The sequence below is a fragment of the Martes martes genome, assembly GCF_963455335.1.
Source record: "Martes martes genome assembly, chromosome: 9".
Taxonomy (NCBI): Eukaryota; Metazoa; Chordata; class Mammalia; order Carnivora; family Mustelidae; genus Martes; species Martes martes.
This window is the reverse complement of record NC_137896.1, coordinates 125670742-125694626: the sequence shown is the minus strand read 5'-3', so window position 1 is coordinate 125694626 and position 23885 is coordinate 125670742. Positions and strand designations below refer to the sequence as shown.

Below are 23885 nucleotides of genomic sequence, written 5' to 3'. Positions count from 1 at the left end.
TTCTGTTACAAATCTTTGGTTTGTAAGAAAATGAAGTGGCATGAAAATAACCAGATCACTGTGCCTATTATGCAAGAGAGTATGGTTAAAAACCAGTCTATGTTCTTGAAAACAAAACAAAAACAACAAAAGAATGGTAACCGTGAAAGGCTAGGATACTACACTTCATGTTACATTTTGAAGTGGTAGCCAAGGCTTTTTTTTCCACGTAAACATTGTACCTACCTGCCAGGCCCAGAGCCAGAGACTTCAAATATGAAGCCTTGTGGTCCAGAGGCAACACACCCAAGAGATAAGCTTCTTTGAAGCTCTCTCAGGAGCTTCTGTCTGGAGCTCATCTTAGATGGAAAGTGCCCTATATGAATAACTTGCTGATTTATTTTTGAATGAGCAGTGTCAGAATTGGTATACTTATGCAGGTGGAGTGACCTTTTAATTTTGCATTGATTAAAAAGCTGGTCAGAGGCAACAGAATAAAAAACTCTAATTTTCAAGAGTGTATTTAACCCTACTCTTTCCTTCTTTGAGGACCAATATTCTACAATGATGAAAGGGTAAAAATTCATTCTATCTACTAACATCCAAAAATGAGCAATGCTTTGTAAAACTAACTGGGCTTTAGCCCTTTCAGCATTCAAACATTCTAGTTCTAAGCTTATCCTAAAGAGTCATCAGTATGGCTTACACACAAGGGTAGGGACACTGGTGTTCAAAAGTACTGAGAGCTCAAAGAAGAAGCTTGAAGGGTTCAAAATGTTAAACAAAAAAAAAAAAAAAACAAAAACAAAAACAAAACAAAACAACAACAACAAAAACAGAGGAAACCTTTCTAAATGAACTAAGTTCTGGTCCAATCTTCTGAAGTACCTATCCAATTACCCTAGAGATCCACAAGAAGTGGCTTCTGTAATACCGGACTTACTGCTTTATTTCTCCTCCCCATCCCTAATTGTTCATTTTTTGATTAATGCCATAAGGTACATGAGCTGTGATGGTGCCAAACTTCTGTGCCCCTTCAATGTGGAACATCTGGTCATCAAAGAAAATGTGCGGCCTTATCTTCACCAAAATAGGACCTTTGGGGGCTCCAGCAAGGAAAAGAGCTTCGTCTATCTCTAGACCCCAGCGGCGAAGGGTTTTCAGCACTCGGGCGCCTGAACTGGCTGCACTCCTGGCTGTAACCAGGTAGGTCCTGATAGGGCAAAGTAACCGTTCGTCTTTGGCATAAAACTTCTTTTGCAGCCTGCCTAAATCTTCCAGAAAGCCTTTTAAGGGACCCTGTAAAAGGAACATATGTCACAGCTGTGATCCAGTGAGATAAAGTGAATGCTAAAAAAGCAGAGGCTTATAAGAACATATAAAAGGTTATAGTACTGCATTACACATGCAATATTCTAAGGCCAATGGAACAATCCTGAAACTCCTTGCATTTTATGTGAGTATATTTCCTTATAAAGAACTATCCTTGCATTACTAAAATAAATGTAGGATGACCTTATAATTTATTATCTAAACATTGATGTTTTAATAGTGAAAGTTTCTATAAAAAGTATAAGGGCAACAGACATAAATTATCCATGGCAAAATGGGATACTCTATTTAAATAAAGTTTGGTTAATCCCCAAAAGAACTGTTTTAGTTTTCTTTTTGTGAATTGCACACTTTAATATTATGAAGTTATACTCCTTTATCTAGTTCAGTGCCTTCTTGGCTTGAATCTAGCTTTGTCTTATATTTACAATTGCCTGTGCATATCTTCAGCCTTTCTGAACACTCAGTTTTAGCTGTTTCTCTGGAATAGAGTAAGATTTGGATTCTGCTATGTTTTCCAATCTGGAAGTCTTTATTTTTAAAACAGAGTGGAGTTTTAGGCCATTTATATTAATTGGTATTACAAGTATATGTCATAATGGTTCTTATGATTTTTATTGCATTTTCCTTGTTTAAAGATTTTAAAGGATTGTTCCTTGGGTGTTTGTTTTTTCCTTTGTGCATGTGTATGTATGCTTCATCTAAGATTTAAGAAGGTTTGTATAATTTCTTTCTATTGGTTACCTTTGTGACTATAACTTTTTATAGTACTGTTCGTCCATTTTTTTTTTAAATCCAGGATCTATTATTTTTTACAGTGATAAATAATGAAATTACAGTACTTCATCTCTCTCTTATTCTCGATTTCTTCCGCAACCATCCAATTTACTTGTTTGATAAAAGACTGAGGACAACCAATTTACTTGTTTCCTTTTTCTCAATGTTTATATTTTCATTATTAAAGATTTTCATATTTCTGTTTATCAGCTTTACTTCTTATCCTTTGATCACTTATTATAACTGAAGATATCAACATACTTACTCTTCCTTAGGTCTTTTTCCTCCACATTTCCCAGTTTTCATTAGTTATATAAGTTCCCCATTGTTAGGACAAACAATGTGTACTTTCTTTTCTGCCATCCTATTCCCTACGATTGTTTTAGTTTTAGTTCTTTGATGAAATATATTTTGCATTCATTTGTCCCTTTGTGTTTCTGGCCATCTACATGTTGGCCAAAATGTTGTCTTCTAGTTTTCTCATGAAAATATTATGGAAATAACAAACCATGACATTTTCAACTGTTGTTTTGTTTTTTTTTTTACCTAAATGAACTTTTAGCTGGATAATAGAATCTGTGATTTAGATTTTCTTTCCATTTTCTTAGATTTTTTTTTTATAAGTAGTGCTCCACTGTCTTTTGCTATTGAGTACTGCTATGGAAAAGACAGGACAGCTTGATTTTCTTCTCCACCCATATGTAAAGGCTCCCCAAAGAATTACTTCTTCATCTTTGATGTCAAAAAATTTTACTAGGGCACATCTTGATGATGATCATTTTGTTCAATTTCTTTTAATAGTTTAATGTATGCATTAAAATTTTCTGATAATTTAAGATATTTTCTTGGTTTATATTTTTATATACATTTGCATCTTTGTATTTACCACACACAACCCTCTTCTCCCCTCAGAACATAATGTCACTTTTTTTTTTTTTTCCCCTTTCAGGGATTCCAGTTATGCATATGTTGGATTTTCTTTAACTGTGATCTATTTTCTATTATTTTTCTTTCCAAAATCCTATTTTTCAATTCTCCTCATTTCCAGAGTTCTACCATTCAACTTTTTACCTTCTCTCCCCTGATTCTAACGTTTCTACTTTATGACCCGACTTGCTTTGTTAAGTTTTTAAAAGTTTTAGTAAATGTTTATTAACAATTTTTACCTATACTTTGGCTACTGTTTCTAGTGAGAGATCTACATCTCTTACTAGATTTTGCCCTTCTTTCCCTTTTTCTCAGTATCTTTGCTTATATTCTCTGCTGGTTCTGTTTTTATTACTCATCACTGAAGCAGGTTGGTTTTCCTTCGAACGATTAGAGGGCTTATGACAAAGGTTAAGGATAATATTTTGAGGCTGATTTGATTTCATAATTCAAAAGATCCCTTCTTCTCTTCTGTCCAGAAACAAACTGTTTCTTAATAAACATGGCTTATTCATTTTTCTGTTTAGATTTAAACATTGTTTAGACCACTGTTTCTCTGAGGCAGCATATATCGGGGGGGGGGGGACAAATAAAATTCACTTTCTAACGGTGAAAGATCTATATCTATATCTATATATATGTGAAAAAACTATTATTATTATTTTATTTTTTAATTTATTTTTTAATTTTTTGGAAAAAGCTGCAAAGGGGATATAGTGACTTGGCAGGAGTCACCCAACTCAGGACTAATTTGGCTTTGAAACACAGGGGAATATAGTTCTCCTTGCTGCTTTTGAGTAGTTTCCAAAAGGAATAAATAGAGACCAGTCCATATATGTCACCATATCGAAACCAGGTATCCATATCATCCCTTCTTATTTCTATTTTTGGGTATTTTTATAATTTAAACATTTGTGCAGAAGTACAGGTATATAATTTGTCAATAAAAATATAGAAATAGGTAAAGTTACTAAAAAATACCTTTTTGATAAGCTGTATGACTTAAAACATTTAGAATCTGCCTAGGATGGAGAAAGTTGGAAAGACTGATGATACTCCTATCTTAACAAGAAAAACCCAGATAATCTAAAAAGAAAAATCATAACATTTATTGAACCCATTAGAGAGCTGAGGTAACAGGACAATAGACTAACATGAAACTTAAAGAAAAAAAAAAAAAAACTAAAGAAAATCTAAGGTGCTCTTCAAGAACATATGGAATTCAAGAATTGACACATCTTTGATAAATCAGTGGAAGACTATATACCAGATACCATATAAGCAAGTATGAAAAATTGAAATAATTAAAAAAATATTGATAAATGTCAAATGTGGACTAATAAGAGAACAAAGAAGCCCTGAAAGTTACAGACCCAAAACAGTCTCTTACAGGTTTTGTTTTGTTTTGTTTTGTTTTGTTTTGTTTTGTTTTCATGGACTTTCCTAGTTGTTTATGAGAAAGACTGTAGGCAGGATGGAAAATGAGAGAATTCAGTCCTTGGTAGTGCAGGCTGGAGGACAGGAGCAGCTACCACTGTGAGAAAAAACTAAAACTCCACCTTGCCCCATGTTTCCTAAGTAACAAAAGTCTTACACTGCCAGAAGAGGGGCTTCAAACACTGTCACCCATAGGGCATAGGTAAAAATCCACTGCTATGGGGAAAGGGAAAAAAAAAATCCTCCACCACTGGAAGTGGTATTGGAGACTGTTATGGAAGTCAGAAAATAATGGATGGGTATTTTCAAAGTCCTGAAAGAAAAATATGATAAATGCAAAAAACTATATGTAGTCAAAATAAAATATTTTTCAAAAATGAAGGAGAATAAGGAGTTTTTCAGCCAAAGAAAAGTAGAGCTTTTGGTAATAGCATAACAGTTCTACATGCGGTGTTAAAAATGGTTTTATGGCAAATTGATTATGATACCAAGGAGAAAGTTGGATTTACACAAAGAAATGAAGATCCCTGGAAATGTTTAAAATAAAGATGAATACAAAAGACATATTTTTTCTCTTAACCATCTTCATTCTAAATATAATCGTTTAGTCAAATAAAAAATAATAGCAAGGTACTGTGAGTTGATAGCATAGCTGAAAATAAAATGTGTGACAATAGCACAAAATATGGGAGGAATGTGTTGAGAATATACTGTTTTAAGATTCTTACATTATACATGATGTGGCATTATATTGTTTGCAAATAGACTGTGATTACTTAAAGTTGTATGTTGTCAATCCTAGGGTAATCACTGAAAAATTTAAAATGGGTTATAAGTCAATAATGGAGATAAAATGGAATCCTGGAAATATATAATACCTACAATAAATCCAAAAGCAAAAAGTAAGAAAAGGGGAAACAAACAACAGATGAAACATATAGGAAAAAGGAGGAAGATGATAGGTTTCAGTCCAACCAGAGTAATGATCACATTAAATGTAAATGGTCTAAAAATAGCAATTAAAACACAGGGATTGTCAGACCGTACCAAAAAAGCAACATGAAATAGATAGATAGATGTGTGTGTGTGTGTGTGTGTGTGTGTATAATCATTCTACAAGAAGCCAATTTAAATAGAGAAGCAATCTACATGTAAAAACATAATCAGTTAAAATAAAACTTATAGAAATGTATACAATAAAAACACCAATTCAAAAAACAAACAAACAAACAAACAAAAAGCAAAAAACTATCAGACAGAGAGAGACATTACATAATGAAAAGGGATTAATTCAACAAGAAGATAGAACAATCCTAAATATTTGGGCAGTAAGTGAAAGAGATTAAAAAATGCATGAAGCAAAATGCATATAATTAAAAGGAAAAGTAGATTAATCCTCAAAATATTCTTGAAGACTTCAACACTGCCTCCTCAACAGTGGATAGAAATAAATAGAAAATCATTGACAATATGGAAAACTTGGGCAATATTAACTGACTAATACACTGTCAACTTAAGCTAATTGACATTTTGACTACTCAAGAGCACAGAATCAATGTTCTTCTCAAGTACACATAAAACATTCACCATGATAAGCCATATTCTGGGCATAAAACACTCCTCAACAAATTTAGAGGACTGAAATCATACAAAATATATATTCTCTATATACTTCTGAGTCAGAGTGAATGATCTGCCCTGAAGATCAGGGACAAGGCAAGGATGTGCCTTCTTATCACTCTTGTTGAATACTGTACTGAATGAACTAGCAAAGGTAATAAGGCAAGAAATTTAATTAAAACACATATAGAATGGAAATACAGAAATAAATGTTTTTATTCATAGTATTGTCTATGGAGAAAATCTCAAATAATCTACAAAAATTTTACCATACTAATTAGTCAATTTATCAAAGTTGTAAAATACAAAGTTGATATGCAAAAACTAGTTGTATTTCTGTATATTGCAACAAACAGATTAGAAATCAAAAGTTTAAAATATCACTCACAATAGCACCAAAAATTATGAAAAACTTAGGTAGAAATCTAACAAAGTGATATCTGTACACAAAAATATTTGAAATACTGATGGAAAAAATCAAAGAAAACCTAAATAAATGGAGAGATATACCATGTCCATGGACTGAAAGACTTTCTATTTAGATGTCCCCCACCCCAAGATTAATCTAAAAATTCAACACAATCAAAATAAAAATTCCAGTGGATTTTTTTTCCAGGAATGCACAAGGTCATTGTTAAATCTGTATAAAAATGCAAAATTATCAGAATATCCAAAAGAATTTTGAAATATAACAGATTTGAAGAATTCACACTACCTAATCTCAGGACTTACTATAAAACTGCACTAATCAAGACAGTGTGATATTGGTAAAAGCATAGACACCTATGCTAAAGGAATAGAAAGCCAGTATTTTTGACAAATAATTCCTGGAACAATTAGGATACCCCTAAGCATTAAAAGTGAACTTAACCAATACTTTGCATAAATACAAAAGATAATTCAAAATAGGTCATAATCTTTAAGAAAAACTAAAAGTACAAAATGTTGTACAAAAACATAGGAAATTTATGTGACTTTGTCAGTTTTTAGATATGACATTAAAAACACAAGTAATAAAGGCATTAGCTGACAAGTTGAACTTCAACAAAATTATAAGTTTCTGTTCATCAACATACACTGAAAGATAAAAAGAATAGAAAGATATGCTTGTCTTGAGCCTGAGAGAAAATATTTGCAAAACACATCTGATAAAATACTTCTACCCAGAATATGTTAACTCTCAAACATCAATAATAAACAAGCCCAATACAAGTGAGCAAGAGATTTGAACAGATATATTTGCCAAAAAGTATAAATGATGGAAGATAAACACCTACTTACATATTCAATATCATTTGTCATTAGACAAATGCAAATTTAAACCACAAAGAGATACCATTATATAATCACTAGAACAGCTTAGAAGAAGCAAACAAAAAACAACTTATCAGTGCAAAATATAGGGCAACAAAATCTCGCATATAGTGCTATTGAGAATTCAAAGTGGTCTTGTCACTTTGGAAAATACTTTGGCAGTATCTTATAAAGTTAAATATATGACCTAGTGACACATATACTGTGTGACCTAGTAATCCTACTCCTAGGTATTTATCCAAGAGAAATCAGATCTTAAGTTTACACAGAACCCTGTATGCAAATGTTAAAATGGCTTCATTTATAAAAGTCAAAAATTTGGAAACAACTTAAATATCCTTCAACAGGTAAATGGATAAAGAAAATGTGGTACATCCATAGAAGAGACTCAACAATAAAAAGGAACAGACACTACTAATACATGGACTGACATGGATGTATCTCAAGAATATAATGCTAATAAAAGCAGTCAGATTGAAAAGATTGTATCCTGTGTGGTTCCATTTAGTGACATCTGGAAAAGGCAAAACTAGAGGGGCAGAAATCAGATTAGTAGTGGATAGATCCTGGAGATAGCAGGGTAGGATGGCTACAAAGAGGCATGAGGGAATTTTGTGAGTATAATGAGTATTTTGAGTTTGGTCATGGTTTCATAACTGTATGCATTTGTCAAAACTCTTAGAAGCATCCACTAAAAATTATGAATTTTACTGTATATAAATTATACCTCAACAGTTCTGATTAAAATACACACATGTGCACACACACAAACACACATACACTTGGAGAACAACTGTCTGAAAATGGTGAGACAAGGTAGGGATCAAATCGGAAATGTCCACTACTTGTTATGGTGCCACGCTGGAGGCTTTTAATAAAGTTACAAGAGTGGCCAAGTTAATCCTCTTCAGCTGTCTCCTCCATTTGAGACAATGTCATGACCAAGCCATAAATCCCATGACCAACATACTTGAGAGGCTTGGGTAATAATCATACCTCATAACTTCTTTCTCATGAGTGGAACACATTGGCAGAGGCTGTTTATAGAAAAGCTACCCTGTCTGTGTAAAAAACAGCATCTTTATCCACTGCCAGAAGGACTGCATAATGAAAACAAGTATGTTTAATAGAAATGTGTTGGGTATTCCAGAAATAACTAGTGTTGGGCTTCACAATTTCAATTGTTTAATGGGAAGAACAAGGTCTTTAACTTGGAAAAGGGAAATGATTAATGCCAAGTCTAAAAGAAATTTAAATTCTTTACCTGCAATGAGAAAATGGTATTTTAAGATTATCTTTAAGTAACTATGCTTTTGAAAGTTTTTTTTTTTTTTCCAAGTGTTCTTTTTCTGGAAATCTTCCAAATTTCAGTAGTAGTTAGAGGCTACTACACAGTGGGCTCTGAATTTCAGCAAAGCAGACTTAAGTAAAATACAACAAAGGATTTTCCTTTCAATTTGTTAACATTGAACAACTTCATAATCTAAGATCAAGGCTTCCGAAGAAGCTATTAGGGAGGGACTATGAAGTTACATGTGTGTGCGTTCTCACGCACGTATGCATGCGCGCGCGCACACACACACACACAGTTTAAATATCACTTGCTGTGATATGAGGTGAGTTAGTGAAACTTTTTGGCTTTCAGTTAGTCTATTTATACTTTTGTAAGTGTAATAAAAATAATAACATTTAAGTTTATCTTACGTTCAAGAAGAGCTGAGAAAAAAAGATGAATTCTTTGCTAAAATTCTTGGATTGAAACTCATCTGTCAGTTCAGATTCAGTTTGGAGAATATTTTGATGTTTCAAATTTCCTTTGGATCAGAAGCTGTAAGTTTTATTCATTTTAACACTGTGACTTTAACACTTGAGTTCATGGATTGATTCCAAAAAACCTAAATATTCGGTTTCATTTTGATTAGGTGTTCATAGCTTGCACTTGTTTGAGGCTCATTATTTTGATTCAATTCAAGCTCTCAATTGTGCAGATTTTCTCAATTAAGTAATGCCTTAGTGAGTTTGAGGTTTATGGTCAGAGAAGTCCACAAATGTTTACTGACCTATTGGAAATCACTTTACTATTCTGAGAACTTATGTAGAAATAGCTTACCGGTAAGCCATATTACCTCAATTACTTGTAATTTTGAGGTGAACTCATTATCATGAGAAGATCACAGAAACACTTCCAAAAAGGATAGATAAAAGAATGCTGAAACAAAACAAAACAAACAAACAAACAAACAAACAAACAAAAAATCCCAAGTGGGCAGTAGATGTTTCAAAATGAGGAGTTCATGAAAGGGAGAAAAGTATGAAGGATAAGAAAGGGAGCAAGGTATAAAGGATAAGAAATGAAGATTGGCTTGCCTAAAATAATTTAAAATATATATATGTCTATATGTTGGAAAATAAGTAGATAAAAATTAGTTCAAACTCACTGAACCTACCTGAGCAAGAGGCTTATTCTCAAATAGTGTTTCATGCTGAAAGAATTTGTCCAGCCCGTGCTCCTTGGCAATATGTTCAGATTCATCAGAGAAGAGGACGGCATCCCCATCAAAGGCCACACGGAGCTGTGTGTCACAGTAAGCCATGTCTTTGGCTCCATCAAACATTGTTGCAGAGGCGATGCCTGGCAGACCATGGAGATTTATTAATACTCTTCTCAGGGGCATCAGTTTCTTCTACCATTTTAATGATTAAAAAAAGAAAAAAAGATCCTCCCAGACCTTGAAATAAATATATATATACACATACATACATATATATGTGTATGTAAATATATATATATTTTTTCTAGCTAACCTGATGACTCAATTGCTCTTTATGACCACACATCTCAAAATAGTTGTTTACACATTGCCTCCATTTCTATAATGGATGAGAAAGTGTGAAATGGAGTGTAGGACAATCACTGAGAATGTCCACCTCCAATAAAGTCAAAGTTCTAAAAGACAGATTTAGGGGCTGCTGCTTGTGGAAACACCTTAGCAGAAAATTTAACAAGGACATAAGCCACATAATCATATATGAAGCCCAATGAAAGTCAGCACTAGTGCAAACCTCTTTATTAACTTGAGAGATAAAACAAAATGAATACCTTCTTGTATTGCTTCCTGTACTTTTTCAGAATCTGCAGAAAGATACAAGTTGGTAAGATATGCCTTCAAATAGCCAATGGGGCTTTTTCCACCAGTCAGACAGAAGCGGTCAATTAATAAGCCTATTATTGGGCAAGAAAGATTTTTTATGTCAGAGATTAAAGACTATATGCTTAAATGTAAATATAAATCAGAGTTGTCTTAGAAATAATTGAGTGCTTACTGAGGTTTTAGAATTAGCTTTGTAACACTAATATTGAAATTATATATTATTATATATAAAAATTATATATAATTATATATAAAAAAGCTGTTTTTTAAATAAAATATATCCATGTAGACCATGCCAATTTGGTCTCACAACAATTGTATGATGGACATTATTATCATCATTACAGAAAAGGAAGTTGAGACATAACAACTTGTCTAAGCCCACTGACTCACATTGACTCTTGTCTAAACTAGACAGAGTTCTTTTTCTTCAAACATAGTCTATTTACTTGTTGAAAGAGATAGTTCATATGTACCTCTATTTTAAGTACCATTTCTGTATTTCTTCAGGAACAATATAATAGTAATGACAAGCAGTGCTAGGATTTAAACTGTTTTCTAAAAACAACAACAGGTCTGAAATTGTTTTTTTTTTTTCCCTTGACTTGAAGTTATATTTATTTATGATTTATTTTTAAAGATTTATTTATTCAAAAGAGAAAGCAACCATGAATCAGGTTGGGGGGGGGTGCAGAGGGAAAGGGAGAGAGAGGCTCCTGAGGCAGACTCCTAGTTTGAGTCAGGGCTTGATCCCAGGACTCTGAGATCATGACCTGAGCCAAGACCAAGAGCCGGCAGCTTAACCGACTGAGCCACCCAGGTGTCCCTTGACTTGACATTTTAAATATAGTTATTTAGGAGACTAAATATTAATACCATTAAATGTCTTTCAAATCAACAACAAATAAAAAACAAATGCTAGATATTGGTGAAAGTTTTGTAAAATAGGCACCCATTTTCACTTTAGAAGAAAATATAAATTGGTACAAACTACCTAGAAAATAATTTGACGATATGTATCAAGAAATGTAATTGGTTTTTACCCTTTGACCTGTTAGTTTTATTCTAAGGGAAAATCTGAAACTCTGATAGAGATTTATGTGGAAAGGTCTCTCAGTTCAGGATAATTTATAAAAGCAGAACATTGTTTAATGATTTGAGAACAGTTAAATAAAGTATAACATTATGCCTATAAGATAGTATATACCCATTCAAAGTTTTTTTAGATTCATAATAAACTGGGTAGCTGCACATGATATAAAGCAGAATGTTGAGTCTAGTCAGTTGTTTTTCATCTGTATGGACCCACAGAGTGGATAGGGTCCATTGACAATTGAGTTGGAAGGGTTTGCTATGATGTTAATGAAATACTCTCAGTTTTTCACTTAAGCTGACATTGGGCATAAGTGGCAAAAGTATATTCTGCAAGCCCTTAAGTAATAACAATTAATATTAATATATGACCAGAAATTATTCAGTGGCGTTGGGGACTTCAGAAACAATTAAAACATCTTCCCCTGTCTTAAGGAGATCACAGTTCACTGAGCAGCTGGGCATGTAAAACAGAGAATGATAATGTAACAGCCATAGAAGAGGGAGATACAAATTGCCTTCAACACCCAGAGAAGGGAAACAACTAACTACCTCTTCCAGGTGAAAGGCTGTTGGTGTTTCATGAATAAGGCTGCATGAGAAGATGGAGCTCAGTCAACTCATTAGCAGAATTGATGGGTAGATAACTATGCTTCTTTATGCTACTAGCCTTGTTGGGCTCAGTTTGGTGAGGGACAGATAGACCTAAGTCACCTACTAAACTGTGCAAGATTGTGTGTTGTAAAAAGTAATAGTTGCTATTTACTGAGTGATTATGGTACTCATCTATGCTAAACCTTTTATCTGTGTTCCTTTCCACGTCAAAACACTAAGAAAGCTGCATTTTTGAAAGCCAAGTATTTTTAAAAATATGTCTCAGACATCAGCCCTTTTTTTTTTAATTTTAAAAGATTTTAATTATTTATTTGACACAGAGAGAGAGAGAGAGAGAGTGAGAGCACAAGCAGGGGGAGTGGCAGAGGGAGAGGGAGAAGCAGGCTCTCTGTTCAGCAGGGACCCCAGGACCCTGGGATCATGACCTGAGCCAAAGGCAGAAAGATGCCTAACTGACTGAGCCACCTAGGGACCCCTCAGACATCAGCCTTATAATTAGGATAATGGAAAACTCATAAGTTATAATACACCTTGATTATTCATAAGCATGCCTACTTTAAACCTTGAATTTAAATATGCCGAAGTTCAATCTTATTTTGACTTCATGTACCCATAAACCTGGATGGGTCACTTAGAAAATAGTCTAAAGATCCCCAAATAACAAGTCATATAATTCCATACCAGGAAATTGGGGATTTTTCTCTTAAAGAATCCAACACACTGATGGAAATGCTATGAGGGGACTAGAGTCAGTCAAAATTTCCACGTAAAGGAACAAAGACAATTTTGCTGACATGGGTATGGATTTGATGTGTGGGGAGAGCAGTCAGGGAGAACCAGATTGTAAGAGTGGAAAGGAAAGGTGAAAACTCACAAACCTTAAACACAGATCTGTGGTGAGCAAGAAGTTTGATCACACAGAGAATGCCTCTGGGTTGATGGCTCCTTGAAGTCAAGTTCAGAAGTGAAAAACATAAAGCAGAGAAATATATTGCAGGAGCTGGGATTAAGACTTTGAAATTCACACTTGACAAGTTAAGTCCAGGGCTTTGGGCCCAACTCTGTGCTAAAGTTAAAAATGAACATGGCCTCTCTTTCTCTGACATAGGCAAATAAACATTCCTCACGCAGAAGGGGGTGTCAGTATCAAAGACACTGCATTAGTGAGGCCACAGTTAGCAAAATAACATGGCTTCTCTCTCCCAGAGCAGCAAGCTGTTCTTCCACATGGTATTTATTTTACTTACCATAGTGATTGACGCTGTTTATAAGCCGCACTCCCACTTGGGCATGGTTATTAGTCATCAGTACAATATCAAATAAGTCCTGTTCACTAGGATACAGCTCACGGAGTCTCGCATTAACATGCTGCAGTGCCTGCAGGTTACAAACATGAGTGCATGTAAAGAGGGCCAGGCAAGGTGGCTATTGGAGTCTGGGGTCTGGAGAGAAAGGATATCACTGGTGTCAAATTCAAACTCTGGAGACTCTTCACTGAGAGATTATGGCTCCTTTAAGGCATGCCATTCGTTTCTCTATTTTCAGACTCTTATATACAGGATCTCGTTAATATTTGCTGAATAGGTAGCTAATGTTTGTTGAAAATTGTTAACAACATTTGGTTTTCTAGAATTCTCTCTGTGGGGTAGGTAGAGAGAAGGTTCAGGCTAACCCTTCCAAGCTTTGCCAAATTTTTTTCTTTGATTCCTAAAATCTGCTTTTATTTTCTTGATCATCTTGTGATTATTATTTATTGTGAAAATATAGAATATAGAATGTTTCATGAATTAGCATGTTATCCTTGCACAGGAGCCATGCTATCATCTCTGTATTGTTCTAATTTTAGGATATTTGCTACCAATGCACTTTGTCTATTTTTTATTTTTTATTTTTTTAAAGATTTTTATTATTTATTCACTTGATAGACAGAGATCATGAGTAGGCAGAGAGGCAGGCAGAGAGAGAGAGGAGGAAGCAGGCTCTCCGCAGAGCAGAGAGCCCGATGTGGGGCTCGATCCCAGGACCCCGAGATCACGACCTGAGCCGAAGGCAGAGGCTTAACCCACTGAGCCACCCAGGTGCCCCACTTTGTCTATTTTTAAAATTTGAGTCTTTAGGTTAGGGTTTCCCCTGATGCTTCTACCATGCCCCATAAGTAATTTCTATTCACAGCTTGTAGGTGTCGTTTTTTCTACCTGGTTATGATTGTTATTGTGTAACATTTGTATAAGTTATGTAGAGGACCAGTGTTATAAATGCTATACATTTCAGTATAAGTTCAGAGAACCTTACTTTTTCTATTAAAATTGTGCCCCCACCCCCAACCAAGTGCCAACCAAGATCATCTTGATTTTTCTTAATATGTTTTGTTTGGGGAAAAAAAACAGCTAAAGTGAATTTCATTTCATTTTAATGAGGCATTTTGTTTCTACTGCTGGGATTGTAAACTCATTATTGCTTCTGGTACCACTCCTAGGAAGGGAACAAAGGTGTTAACAGGTGTCATGATTAGAACTCTATTGAAGTCCTTCTCAACATCCCAAATCTAGAACTGGAGGCCCTTCCTCACCAATCTTGGAGCCTCTGTGTGAAGCATAAACTGACCTGGGGCCAACGTGAAAAGGGCAAGAATTACAACAGGGTGCCAGGAATTATAAGGGACACTGGATGAGATCCCAAGGGTCTGCCTGGGTCCTTCCCTCTCCATCCAGGGTCCTGACATTCCAAACACAGTTTTTCAGGGTACCTTAACAAAGCGGAAGGCGGGTCCTGGGGTCAGGATGACATTTTCGTTGTTGAGTTGATATTCCATGTACTTTTCTAGACCCTCCTCCTCGTAGATTTTCCTCCCATCCACCATGTTGAAAAGCGCCCGGGATGACACAGCGATGGTGATGGCATTCTTGGGTTTAGGCTGCAGAAAGGGCCACCAATGGGAGGAGAGTCAGTCATACGACTGAATGGATCAGAAAAGGGGCTGATGCCAGGGCAAGGTGGGAAGAAAACAGCTAGGCCCCACTTGGAGCACTGGGATGCTGGAGATAGCCAAGAGCTGGGATTCCCTCCCAACTCAGGCTGCAGGAGTAGGGGAGACGCAGGGGTCAGCACAGGACTTCCCCGCACATTAGAGAGAAGGGAGGCTGGGAGAGACTCAGGTTTGCCGGGTTGCACGGGTCTGGGGGCTGGGTGGGGAGGCGGATTTCCAGTACCAGGTCTGTGGGACTTGCTCACCGGTCGGGGGCGGGAGCAGCTGGGGATCTTCTCATACAGAGTTTTCACCGAGGCCCAGTAGGCTTCGTCCTCGTCCTCCTCTTCCTCGCGTTGGCGATGCTGCCGGGGCAGTTCTGACAGACAGTCCTGATCTAGCTGGGAAGAGTAGGTTGATCTGCGCTGGGTATAAGCCTTCCATTCGGTGGGGGGTGTGCGCGGGTAATCTCTCTGCGGCATGGAGTCCCGGGAGTCCCGGATTTCCCGCACGATGCTGTGCGCCCAGGCTTCAGGATTCTCGTGCATCTTGGTGCTGCGCCTGGAGGAGCTAAAGGGCTCCGGCGGGGTGGGAGGATGCGAGTCCAGAGGCATAGGTGGAGTGGAAGGCAAAGGTGGTGTGGGCGGCGAGGGCTCCTCTGACAGCTGCTTCAGGGACTCTTGCTGGCTGGGGGAGGTGGATGAAGTCCGGGAGGTCGTGGAGCTACTGGGGAGCTGGAGCAATAAAGGAGGAGTCTGAGTTAGATGTTCACCTGTCCCCGTCTCTGCCCAGCAGGAGTCAAGAAGCGTCCCCCTTCCCTCTGTTCCATTCTTAGCCCTTAGTAGGATCCTGGTTCATCCTAGCTCCTTTCAGTAGGGCTTGAAGGGGCTCAGATGTTTCAGGACCCCAGCTATTGGGTATGTCTCTTATACAGACATAGAGATAGACTGCTTTTATTTTCCCCTACCTTCCCCATCAGCAACTAACACTTTTTTTTTTTTTTTCCTATTTTCTGGAGTGGATAGGGCACAGGTCTTCTTCCCTGCCCTTAGGCATCTGGTCTGTGGTTTGCAAAGTTCTGTTGCTTGCTTCCCTTAAACTTGCTCAATCAGAGACCTCCAGGTAGGATGTTCTTGCTCACCACTACCTTCATCTGTGACCTCCAGTTAACTCTATGAGCAACTAAGACCAGATGTTCTCACCAGCAGATTCTACAAAACACCTGGAGGTATCTGTTTATACATTTGCCCTGTGATTGATGCAGTGATTGCTGGGAAGGTTGGTAGACTGGAAAGCCGAGTATCTTCCCATTGCCTTTAGAACTGTTTGCCAATGGAACCCTTTAATATAGTAATCATCTTCCTAAATAAAAGGAAGGATTCTAGAAAAAATATCTTTACTAAAGTGTGCAATAAATTATTAGACATCTATATATTATTTCACTTTTTATGATTGTTTCACGTGTCTCAAAAGGCATATTCTTGGTTAGACTATTGAGCCACTTTTCACAGAGACACATGTTCTCCCAGTGGTGAGGTCTGTGTCACTCACTCTCTGCATCCAAAAACTTAATCTCAGAAATAACATTTTCTCCTCCTGGGGCCAGGCCTAGTTAAGGGACCAAAGCACCACACAATCCAATACTTTTCAACAATTTATCTACTTTGTTGATTTTTTCCACCCCTTCTTCATCTTTTTTTTTTCTTAGTTTAAATCCAATTAACATATAGTATATTATTAATTTCAGAGGTAGAGTTCAGTGATTCATCAGTTGCATATAACACCAAGTGCTCATTACATCATGTGCCCTCCTTAATCTCCATCATCCAGTGACCTCATCCTCCCAGCCTCCTCCCTGCCTCCAGCACCCTCAGTTTGTTTCCTATGATTAAGAGTCTCCTGTGGTTTTTCCTCCCTCTCAGATTTCATCTTGTTTTATTTTTCTCTCCCTTCTCCCATGATTCTCTGTTTTGTTTCTTAAATTCCACATATGAGTGAGATCATATAATAATTATCTCTTTCTGATGTACTTATTTTGCTTAGCATAATACCCTCCAGTTCCATCCACATCGTTGCAAATGGCAAGATATTTTTGATGGCTGAGTAGTATTCCGTTGTGTATAAACACCACATCTTTTTTTATCCATTCATCTGTCAATGGACATCTGGGCTCTTTCCACAGTTTGGCTATTGTGGACATTGCTGCTGTAAACATTGGCCCATCCCACCTTGTAAGTCTTGATTACTCAGCATATAGTTGTTGAATGAATGAAGGAAAGACAGAGAAGTCAAAGGGCTTAATCATTAAGTTAGTGCACAGCTTATAGACTTAGTGACCCTGGGTTTTAATCTACCTCAGTTAGTGTTATTAATGTGAGAGCTTAGGCAAGTTACTCTGTGTTTCGATTTTCTCAACTGGAGCTTATGGGTTTATTTGTTTTAATGATCACTGAGTTAGCTAAAACATGTGAAGCACATAGAATAGGTCCTGGCACATAGAAAGCATCAATAAATGTTAACTATTATTATCATTATCATTATCATTATCATTATCATCATCATTATTATATCACATTCTCCTTCATCTCCCATCTCTACCTTAAGACTGGTGTTCTTGCTTCTGGGTTCGTCTACTGATGGAGCTCTGGTGGATGGGCTCCGTGAAGTTCGGGACCACTGATTTCGCACAACGTACCCCCGGGAATCAGTCTTTGGCAATGATAATTCCTGTGATCCCTTTGGAGGAAAGAAGAGACCCAGGGGTGTAATACCCCACTACCCACTCCTGCTGTGCATGTGCCTACAGAACCACCATTTCAAGCTAAACATAGCAGAACCCAATGAGAAGGTCCCTGTCCTATATGACCTTAATTCAGTGTTGACACTTATGTACTATTCTAGCTCTGGCCCAATCCTAAATTTTATGATGAGAAAAAAAGTGGAGATCCACCTGGAGGAGAATCCAAAACTAAGAAACAAATCTGATGTCTCATATTTTTTCATCTGTGACTCTTATATGGACCATGGTAGTGTTGACCATTTTTCTGACCTTTTCCCCACTTCTTCCCTTAAGGCTAAGCCTTTTAGCTGAAGCTAAGAAGACATATTTATCATTTTTAACCACAAAGATGAGGGCAGCTAGCACCTAAACGAGGCTGAATCAGGGCTCTCAACCAGCTGCCTAAGGGGAAGTAGAATACTCTAGCATTTCCTTTGGGAGGAGTCAAGCTGGAAGACACTATGGAGAGGCAAGTGGAAATTTCTATTCCCCATATCCTTCCCCTCACCCAGATTGCCTGTGGCTCCCCTCCAAAATCAGTAGTTTGATCTCTGCTCACCCTGATCATGGTGATCTGCCGGCCCTGCTCCCACAACAGGCACATGTGAATATAAATATGTATTGTGCGGCAGGGGCCAAGAGGTACTGTTCCCTCAGCTGCACAAAGGCAGCGTCTACACGACGAGTGACCTCGCATGGGGCAACATCTCAGCAAGTGATTCGGATTGACTGCACGCCTCATCTGAAAGATTGTGCAGAAAATGGTCAATGTGATGGCCAGACTCCCCTTCCCTCCCTAATCTGAACAAAGACCAGTCTCCTCCCATAGACTGAACAGAGAAGATGGCTATGGGGATGTCTACTGGTGGGGAAGGCAGGGACTAGCTTCTCCTAGTTTGTCCTTAACCTCTCCATGAGGACATTAGGTATCCCTTAATAGAAATCTTGGCAGCTCAGTCTTCTCTCCCAGAACATTCCTGCCCCCTTAAATTTTCTGTTGTGCTTTTCTTCTCTTTAATTCTCTAACCAACTCTAAAGAGGTCAGCTCACCTGAGTGCTCAGACGAACTCCTGATTTCTCAGAATCCTTTCTTTTCTCTGTGTCTAGGCTGTCTTTTGAGTTCCTCGATCCAGTCTCATTCTTAATATGGAAACAAAGAATGTTTATTAATTAATCTCAGGAGCATTAGAAACCTTGAGTTTGGGAATAAAAGGATGAATAAAAATTAGAATTTCCCTCTTTTCCAATATAATTAATATATATGTGATATATATATCATATATATATATATAAATTTTAGACATTTTCCTTCTGTTCTAACAGATGTTAATAAAAATAACACATATCAAAGAACTATATAAACATTTTTTAATATAGAAATATTTTGGTTTGTAGATTTGAGGCATGAGGCATTTATCATTCAAAAAAATGATAACAAGCAAAAATGCTATGGGAGAATTTTCCAGAGCTCAGTAGGACTTTGATTTAAATGTGAAATTTCTCCCACAGAATAACTTTTATTTTCTCTAATACTCTGAAGGTTGCTACTTAGGGAACTTTTCCTTTGGCCATGTAGAATTGAAACTTCGTTTGTTTTCTTAATAAACCCTAACTCCAATCTTCTGTGAATCTAAGCCTCACCAATATTAGCTTGATTTTTAAAATCAAGGTTCTTTTTTTTTTTTTTAAAGATTTTATTTATTTATTTCACAGACAGAGATAGGCAGAGAGGCAGGCAGAGAGAGAGAGAAGCAGGCTCCCCACTGAGCAGAGAGCCCAATGTAGGGCTCGATTCCCAGGGTCCTGGGATCACGACCCAAAGGCTTTAACCCACTGAGCCACCAGGCGCCCCTTTAAAATCAAGGTTCTTAATCCTATGCAGATCTCTTGACAGTTCTGCCTTCTCTACATATTCTCTAATTATTCATACCAGCTAGAGTGGAAGGGGGTCTCTCGTGAACAAACTGATAGGGAAGACTATGTAGGAGAGCCCAGGGAGATGATCTGTGTCATGGACACTATTCAAATATGTTCCTTTTCAATTGAGGAAAATACCATTGTATTGGAACATTATTTGTATTGCTTCATGCTAATTTGGTAGGTGTATTGTGATCAAGATTAGTGTTATTTCTCTGTTTTAAGAGCTCATCTTCTAGCTTAGACCAATGTGGTCAGGACCAGTCTGTGCATAATACTCTTTGCGTCAGTGTAAGTTGGATGATTGAGTCTATGACTGCAGAGAATGGCAGAGCTATGTGGTCCTAGAACTAGATCCTAAAATCCTTCCAGCCACTCACCACATCGTCACCATAAAATCCTGTCACTTATAACTGCAAAAGATATTTAAAACTAAATCCCTTTTCTCTATCCCTATTATCATTGCCTTGTTCCAGATCTCAGAACATTATGGGCCTGCATTCTTAACATTATAGACTTTTAATTAGATTTCATAACCTCAAATCCTCCCAACTTCTAGATCCATCGACCCCATCCATCTCTTTAAAGTGCTATTTATAAAACATAAATATAGTTATGCTTCATTTCTAGATACACTCTTTGTTCACTTGGCTTTACAGACCAAGAGTCTCATGGTGTATCCTGTCTACCTCCAGCTTGCCCACCATGGTACACATTTATCTGTATGTTCGCTTGTGCTAAATGACTTGTATTTGCCTACATATCACCCTATTTCCTTGTAACCTCCTCTTCTCTTTAATCTTCTTCAAAACCCAGCTCAGCATGACCTGGGAGAAGTTCCCAGAGTTAAACATTCCTTTGTGTTGCCTGTGTCTTTTGTACATACTTTTACTGAGCACTGAATTGTACTTTGTTTATGTATTCTCTTCCCTACTAGGCTATGCATTCTTCAAAGATAGCAACAGTGTTTTCTCCTCTTGCCACTAACATATGAGCACATGCTTAATAAATGCTGTATTATTAGATTGATTCTGAATGCTTTAATCTCACTTTTCTCCATTCTTTATATTCTTCATTTTCCTTCCCTTTACTCCAGATATAGTCGTTATCTGAAGTGATTTAATTGTTACAGAACAATCCTAGAGGTAATGATATCTACATTTGTTGATGTCTACATTTCTTTAGCTCATTGGCAAGATTCTAGGACATTCAATTCACTCACCTTCTTTTTCTGTTTCAGGGATGTTTGACTCATTTCTTTTAAGTCCTGAATTTCTTTTGTTGTTATGCAGGTTTTCCTCTCCCCAGCTCCATTTCCTGATGTTTCGGTTACTCTGCCTAGGTTTGCATTTAGAATGTCAAATTTATGACATCATATGTGATTCCATAGTAACAAACTGACTCTGAATATGTGACTATTAAAAAAAGCAATAGTATTTCTTCATAGTTGAGTACATCCTCTCATAACCATTCTTAAAGTTTTTCAGAAGTGATGTCTAAACAATCTTAAAATGTTTAATATGAAGCAATATGAGTATTACTGCTTCTTTCTTTTTAAACATTACTATATTACTCATCATATAAACCCCACTGTGGCTGTACATTTTCTGGCAGTGCCAAAATGAATGGTAAACTCATTTGTGGACCCAATCATTTATTATTGTTCATCCCAACAGATTTTGGAGAACTTCCTGCAATCTACAGACTATTTTTGACAGCTAAGATTTCGTTCTAGACATGAAGTTTAGACTTGTTTTTAGCTTTCGTGTTGGGTATTTCTTTCACAATGCCAAGGTCATTTCTATGTCACATTTCAAAACATTCTCCCTATGTCCAGTAGAATGATACCCGCACTGTCTTTCTTGCCATTTGCCCCATGCTTGAACTTTTAAACACACATTTGTCCCTCTTGTATGCACACAGAATATATGTAAAATCCAGCCCCCATCTCTGGTTTACAGAGTCTACTAATGCAATGCATTTTATGGCTCTGATTTTATCTTCACCCAAGCTTTAGATAAGAGACTCACATACGAGCCTGAGTTGGTCAGACCATCATGAACTAAGGCAGATTTCTACCTCTCTTAATTGGAGTTCATAACTTTGTTTGGAAATCAAAAGTTCTTGTGAGATTTAAGCAAAGTTCTCCAAAGGGTCTTCCAGAAAGTGAAACATGCAGCCTCAAGTTTAGAGGACCTGGGTTTAAATTCTTTCTCCACTCTCCCCCTGCATCCCAGCCCCTGCCGGTATCTCACTGCAATCCTGAACAAGCGTGTTTAATCTTCCTAAACCTCAATTTCCATATTTACAACGTGGAGAAAATGATGGTATCAACATCAAATTGTAGTTGTGATAGTTGAGCTAGTATGTAGTACTTAAGACAGTGCCTGGTATTTAGAAGTGATTAATGAATATTTGCTTTACTGTTTTCATAATTCTGCTGTAGTTATACTAGAGAGTTCAAGTAGAAATCTCTAATCCCCAATGCAATCTGGTTTAGGAACAGAAGTTTAAAAATACTTACTGTTCCTATACATGTATAATCAATCAGATGTTAGTTTGGTGATTCTTCCCATATCCTAAACTCTCTAGACCTACTGATGGAGACAAGAGCAAGGAGGGCAGGCTGGGAAGGGATAGTTAAAATAGCAGTTAGGAAGAGGAGAGCTCTGAGACTTGTGTTCTGTAAAACACAGGAAAAAGATTTTGCAGATATGAAGGAATGAAAGAGTTTTTGATTTCTGACTAGTCCTTTTAGCCTGCAGCCAAGATTGGCTTTTGCTTTTGGTCCGCTCCGTGACTCTTCCATGTAAATCAGAGTCCATATATTCAATAAATTCCTTGATTATTTGTCTTTTCCCATGATACACAGCCTAGGATAGAATATGAGCCTCATGAGAATTTTTAATTATTTTATGTACTGAAATTTAAATATATCATTTTGTTATGAGTGCTGAGGTTGATATTAAATAATAATTTGTATTTTTTTCAGATTTCCTGATTTGTTTTCCTTTATTATCTTCTGATTATTAACTTTGTTGTTGAGCACTGAAAACTACACATAACATGTAGGCAGCTGTGTTAGATAGAGTTCTCTAGAGAAACAGAGCTAATAGGAGATATATAGACATATAAGAAGTCATTTATTATGGGAACTGATTCATGTGATTGTGAAGGCTGGAAAGTCATGCAGTTTGCCATTAGCCAGCTGGATAACCAGAAAAACCAGTGATATGAGTCAGTCTGAATCTGAAGGCCCTGAAAACTAGGAGAGCCAATGGTGAACTTCCAATCCAAGGTCAAAGGCCTGAAAACCTGAGGAACCACTGGTTTAAGCCTCAGGGTAAAAGCTCTGAGTATCAGGAGCTGTGACCTCAGAGGGCAGGAGGAGAAGATGGGTGTTTAATCTCAAGATGAGAGGGAGAATTCACTCTTTCTCCATTTTTTTTTCCTCTGTTTAAACCCTCACTGGATTGGATGATGTCTGTGGATCTTCTTTATCCAGTCTACTGATTCAGATGCTAATCTCTTCCAGAAACATCCTTACATATACACTCCAAATAATGTTTAACCAGCTATCTGAGCATCCCTTAGCCCAGTCCAGTTATTACATAAAATTAGCTGTCATAGCAACATATCTTCTGTTTGTTTTGGATTTGTTTCTCTATGAGTTCAACCTCAGTAATAACGCCAAGACACTGCAAAGTTCTGACATTGTCATGCACCCTTCTCAGATCACCCAAAACTGGTTTTTATAACGACGTTTTCATTGTCAGTTTTAGTTGTGGATAAAATTTTTGTTTTAAGAAAAGATCTCCATAAAAGGCTTAAAAGATATTGTAGAATACCACAAACATGTCTAAATAGGCATTCTCCATCTATTTGGCAAATGTGTTTTGATTCCTGCCATGGTTACCGAGAGGAATATACCCATTCCCCTGATAGAGCGAAGAGAACATGGGAGAGTCATTTGTGGGAC

General features: G+C 36.9%; 1 protein-coding gene across 1 annotated transcript; it reads right to left on the bottom strand.

Moving 5' to 3' along the window:
* Window positions 1-945: 945 nt before the first annotated feature.
* Window positions 946-21161, bottom strand: LOC308349172 (cytosolic 5'-nucleotidase 1B-like; the record flags this gene model as incomplete). The annotated part of the gene is made up of 10 exons (XM_080813689.1): window positions 946-1278; window positions 9834-10018; window positions 10487-10609; window positions 13493-13622; window positions 14992-15159; window positions 15477-15944; window positions 17809-17946; window positions 18549-18731; window positions 19040-19129; window positions 21129-21161. The coding sequence occupies 10 exons, from the start codon at window positions 21159-21161 to the stop codon at window positions 946-948; spliced, it is 1851 nt and encodes a 616-aa protein (XP_080669815.1).
* Window positions 21162-23885: the final 2724 nt, after the last annotated feature.